Consider the following 5,000-nt stretch of genomic DNA (forward strand, 5'->3'; position numbering starts at 1 on the left):
CAAAGACATTCTTACCACAGTCTCGGATTGTCTGCATGCTCTCCCAGGCGGGAACTATCTCCTCCTTGTGGCACACATTGTTACATAGGGCTGTGCAACACATGGCAATAGGCACATGCAAACCCATCATTTTATCTATAAGAGAATTATAAATATATATATATATATATAGAGAGAGAGAGAAAGATTTTCTATCATCAAAGTCGCATTCAATTTGTCTCACTGATATCGTTCACGGGGACTATTGTGGGTCAACAGTTTGCTTGCATATCAACCGTCAGGGGGAAGCGGTCAGATCCATGGTACTCATTACTGCCAGAACTGTCGCAAATAGCACTACTACTAGCTGAGAGGCGGCGCAGTGGTCTAGCCAGGATCGAGATAAGAAGCCGTGATTCATATGCATTCACAAACCTAGCTGACAGGCATTTACACATCAGATATAATTCCAGATTGCTACACACACACGACTTAATTAAAAGAAATACCACTAACATCAGCATTAAAATCACCCAGAATCAGCACACCATTAGCATTGTGATTATTGATGATCGATTCAATTTTCCCTAAAATACATTATATACGAAGGATAATTGTCATTGCAATAGTAAGGGAGGTATACATTGATAATTAGTAACGAGTAGCTACCAATACTCACCAGTGGGCCCAGTAACCTACTGTCATCAAAATGAACAATTTTACACTGATGGGCAATAGATATATCCCACATGTGCGACACGCCCCCGTGGAGACGGCCATGCACGTTACCAGCATCAAGATCCTCCGTAGAAAACAAGGAGGATGCAAAATTACGCATAACATTATCTAACCTATTCTATTCATACGGAAAAAACGTTTCCTGTAAGGCAATAATGTGAGTATTTTTACACAGAGAGACGATAATGGGCGACTTGTATTTTCAAGTCCTGACGGTGAAAAGATACCACGAATTGTGTCCATCATGGCTTGGTTTGGAATACCAACTAAGGACCAGGACGATCGTCTCGCGATTGCTCACTCGGTAACTTTCCAAAGTACTGACGTGGCAATACACCCTCCCCCCCCCACTCGACAGGGTTCAACAGGGTATATAGTCCTGACCCTTTTGCTTGTCAGTGTCCCAGTCCGATCGGATCAGCTCCTGGACATACTCCCTCAAGCCTTCTACCGTCACATCCTTGTACCGTCTTGCTTCCGGTAAATCACGGTGCGTTGGTGCCGCGTCTGGTAAGTGCGTCTCATGAAGCCCTCAGGATCGCTCTCGAAGCCACGGGTGTAGCGATCCAGTCGGCCGAGGAATCACACTAGACTAGGCTACACTTGCAATAAAAAAACAAATCTATAATAAATGTATAAAAAAAAGAATGAATAAAAGAGCTGTTACTGAAATTGTGTAAATATTTCTCGTGAAGGAACCGCAGCTCGCTGATGGTAGCGAGGAGAGTTCCAACGGGAGAGAGAAAGAAAAAGAGAGAGAGAGAGAAAAAAAAAAAAAAAACTACTATAAATTAATACTGAAACTACGCCCGTGCTGCACAGTGCGGGCCGCAGTTGAGAGGTGTTAAAACCGTGTAAAAATGAGACATTATGAGGGTTAGGTATTTGTGTATTTATATGTATATACGTATTTTCTCTATCTTGGAAATATTCTTCCCGACAAATAATTTACCACGATCTTTTGTTATTATTTCCTCTGGCCTCACCATCCACAATTATCTTACGGCACTTCTAATATACTCATCTTATTAATGCCATGGCTGTAGAAACTTAAATTGGACGGAGAATCCCGGATGAAAAAAATAAATAAATAAATAAAAATAAAAAATAAATAAATACTGAGCAAGACCTTTTATTCCTGTCAGCGTGCAGCCTCGCTGACTCTCCGGGCTGACCTCTCACCTGGCCGCCGTCTTCTTTGCGTCTCACTTGAACAGCGGTACTGGTGGTTTAAACAAGCAAAGGGGGCTGTCATGCTGCCCACTGGTCTATTAAGTGGTTAAGTGATTTGGACGTATAATTAATATAGATCTGATTTCCGATTCACTACACGCGTCTCTCATTCTCGCTGTGTCCATCTGTGTCCCTCTACGTGGGGAGGACGTCTCCATGCACTCGGTTACGGGGCTGGGACTCCTCACTCCTCATTAGCTTACGGGGCTGGGACGCCTCACTCCGCATTAGCTTACGGGGCTGGGACTCCTCACTCCTCACTAGCTTACGGGGCTGGGACTCCTCACTCCTCACTAGCTTACGGGGCTGGGACTCCTCACTAGCTTATGGGGCTGGGACTCCTCACTCCTCATTAGCTTACGGGGCTGGGACGCCTCACTCATTAGCTTACGGGACTGGGACTCCTCACTCCTCATTGGCTTACGGGGCTGGGACTCCTCACTCCACATTGGCTTATGGGGCTGGGACTCCTCACTCCTCATTAGCTTACGGGGCTGGGACGCCTCACTCCTCATTAGCTTACGGGGCTGGGACTCCTCACTCCTCATTAGCTTACGGGGCTGGGACTCCTCACTCCTCATTAGCTTATGGGGTTGGGACTCCTCACTCCTCATTAGCTTATGGGGCTGGGACTCCTCACTCCTCATTAGCTTATGGGGTTGGGACTCCTCACTCCTCATTGGCTTACGGGGCTGGGACTCCTCACTCCTCATTAGCTTATGGGACTGGGACTCCTCACTCCTCATTAGCTTACGGGGCTGGGACTCCTCACTCCTCATTGGCTTACGGGGCTGGGACTCCTCACTCCTCATTAGCTTACGGGGCTGGGACTCCTCACTCCTCATTAGCTTACGGGGCTGGGACTCCTCACTCCTCATTGGCTTACGGGGCTGGGACTCCTCACTCCTCATTAGCTTACGGGGTTGGGACTCCTCACTCCTCATTAGCTTACGGGGTTGGGACTCCTCACTCCTCATTAGTTTTTTGGGGCTGGGACGCCTCACTCCTCATTGGCTTACGGGGCTGGGACTCCTCACTCCTCATTGGCTTACGGGGCTGGGACTCCTCACTCCTCATTAGCTTACGGGGCTGGGACTCCTCACTCCTCACTAGCTTATGGGGCTGGGACTCCTCACTCCTCACTAGCTTACGGGGCTGGGACTCCTCACTCCTCATTAGCTTACGGGGCTGGGACTCCTCACTCCTCATTGGCTTACGGGGCTGGGACTCCTCACTCCTCATTAGCTTACGGGGCTGGGACGCCTCACTCCTCATTAGCTTATGGGACTGGGACGCCTCACTCCTCATTAGCTTACGGGGCTGGGACTCCTCACTCCTCATTAGCTCTGGCTTGGCTCGTTGACGGCTCGTTGGCTCGTGCTTGGGGAGCGTGGGACATTTGGGTGTTCCGAGGAGCTCCTTGAGATTTGAGAGAAGTTACGTAGGACGCAGATATCACCTCGCTGACTGCCGTTGCATGGAGAGTCCTCGTGACTTCGGCTGCAAGCTCGTCCTTCACCTCAATCCAAGTCCCTCTTCATGCAATTTTGCTGGGGAATCGATCGTAGCTCCATCAACGGTCTTTGGATCGATACACGGGATGCGGTTCACGTCCAGGACAACGAACAGTTTCTCCTCAGTCGGTAATTCTTGCGTCGTGTCATACATGGCCCGTAGCATGTCCGTTTTCTTGCGGTGTCTGGTGCGCTGTTCCTCCTCACCCTCGACTTTGGAGTAAAGGAGAATGCGCGCTGCCGTAACGTCATCGTTGTTATAAAATCCAACTATCAATAAGATTTTTTTTTTATTTTTTTTTATTTTTTTTTACGTTTTCATTTTGCACCACAAACTAGCCAGAATTTCCGAGAAAATGGGAGTTTTCCCTTTCAACTTCCCGTTTTCGTCCATCCTGCCTGTCAGTCCAAACTAGTCCTTACACACCATTGTCTTACTGGTGAAACTACCTTGGCTCGAGTTGGATGACAATATGCGTGTAGCCGCTGGCATGAGGGGGGGGGGGGGTTGACACCTCTCAGCCCATGCGCGGATTTCGAAGTAACTGAACAGGGGGAGGGAGGGGAGGGGGGGTCTCTGGCTATTCACTTTTTATTATCTAATTTCTAAGTCCACATTCTACTTTATTGTACACACCTTCACTGTCTCTGTTCAGCGGACCTTCATGTATCATTTGGTGATGTCTTTATGCATTATCGGAATCACATTAGTCCAATTATCGGCATATAAATACGGGCAGCAATCATGGGACGATATTTACTTCCGTCTTCCGAAAATGAATGTATATATATATATATATATATATATATATATATATATATATATATGTGTGTGTGTGTGTGTGTGTGTGTGTGTGTGTGTGTGTGTGTGTGTGTGTATATATATATATATATATATATATATATATATATATATATATATATATATATATATATATGTATATATGTGTGTGTGTGTGTGTGTGTGTGTGTGCAGTGTGCCTATATATATAAATATATATATATATATATATATATATATATATATATATATATATCTATATTTATATATATATATATATATATATATATATATATATATATATATATATATATATATATATATATATATATATATATATATCCCTCTTCTCCTCTGCCCTTCCTTCCGCTCACCCTCTTCCCCTATCTTATTCTCCTCCCTTGCTTCCCTCCTTCCCTCCCTTTCCCACCTTCCCTTCCTTCTTCCCTTCCCCCTCCTCTCTACCATCTTCCCTTCCTTCCTCCTTGTCCCTTCTCCCCACATTCCCTCTCTCCCTTCCCACCCTCCTCCCCTTCCCTCCTTGCCCCTTCTTTCCCACCTTCCCTTCCCACCCTCCTCCCCTCTCTCCCATTCTGTCCTTTCCTCCGTCTTTGCCCCACCTTCCCCTCCTTTCCCTCTCTTCCTCCTTTCCCACCTTCCCTTCCTTCCCCCCCCCTCTTCCCTGCCTTTCCCCCTCCCTCCCTGTCCCTTCTTTGCCATCTTCCTCTCGCCTTTCCCCTCCCATCATTACCGCC

General features: G+C 46.5%; 2 protein-coding genes across 2 annotated transcripts in view; both read right to left on the bottom strand.

Annotated features, from left to right (window-relative positions):
* Positions 1–2,243: 2,243 nt before the first annotated feature.
* Positions 2,244–2,894, bottom strand: LOC138860829 (sporozoite surface protein 2-like). The gene has a single exon (XM_070119176.1). The coding sequence runs from the start codon at positions 2,892–2,894 to the stop codon at positions 2,244–2,246; it is 651 nt and encodes a 216-aa protein (XP_069975277.1).
* Positions 2,895–2,916: 22 nt separating this feature from the next.
* LOC138860830 (sporozoite surface protein 2-like) overlaps positions 2,917–5,000 on the bottom strand; it is a 10,704-nt gene continuing 8,620 nt past the window's right edge. The window contains exons 2-3 of the mRNA XM_070119177.1: positions 3,529–3,701; positions 2,917–3,369 (exon numbers count right to left, since the gene is read on the bottom strand). Coding sequence (XP_069975278.1) covers positions 2,917–3,369; positions 3,529–3,701 — 626 coding nt within the window. The remainder of the gene's footprint in view (positions 3,370–3,528; positions 3,702–5,000) is intronic.

Source organism: Penaeus vannamei, chromosome 43 (assembly GCF_042767895.1).
Source record: "Penaeus vannamei isolate JL-2024 chromosome 43, ASM4276789v1, whole genome shotgun sequence".
In the NCBI taxonomy this organism is placed as follows: domain Eukaryota; kingdom Metazoa; phylum Arthropoda; class Malacostraca; order Decapoda; family Penaeidae; genus Penaeus; species Penaeus vannamei.

Coding starts and splice junctions, on each gene's coding strand:
- LOC138860829 (XM_070119176.1), bottom strand. CDS start 2,894: ATGAGGAGTGAGGAGTCCCAACCCCGTAAGCTAATGAGGAGTGAGGAG.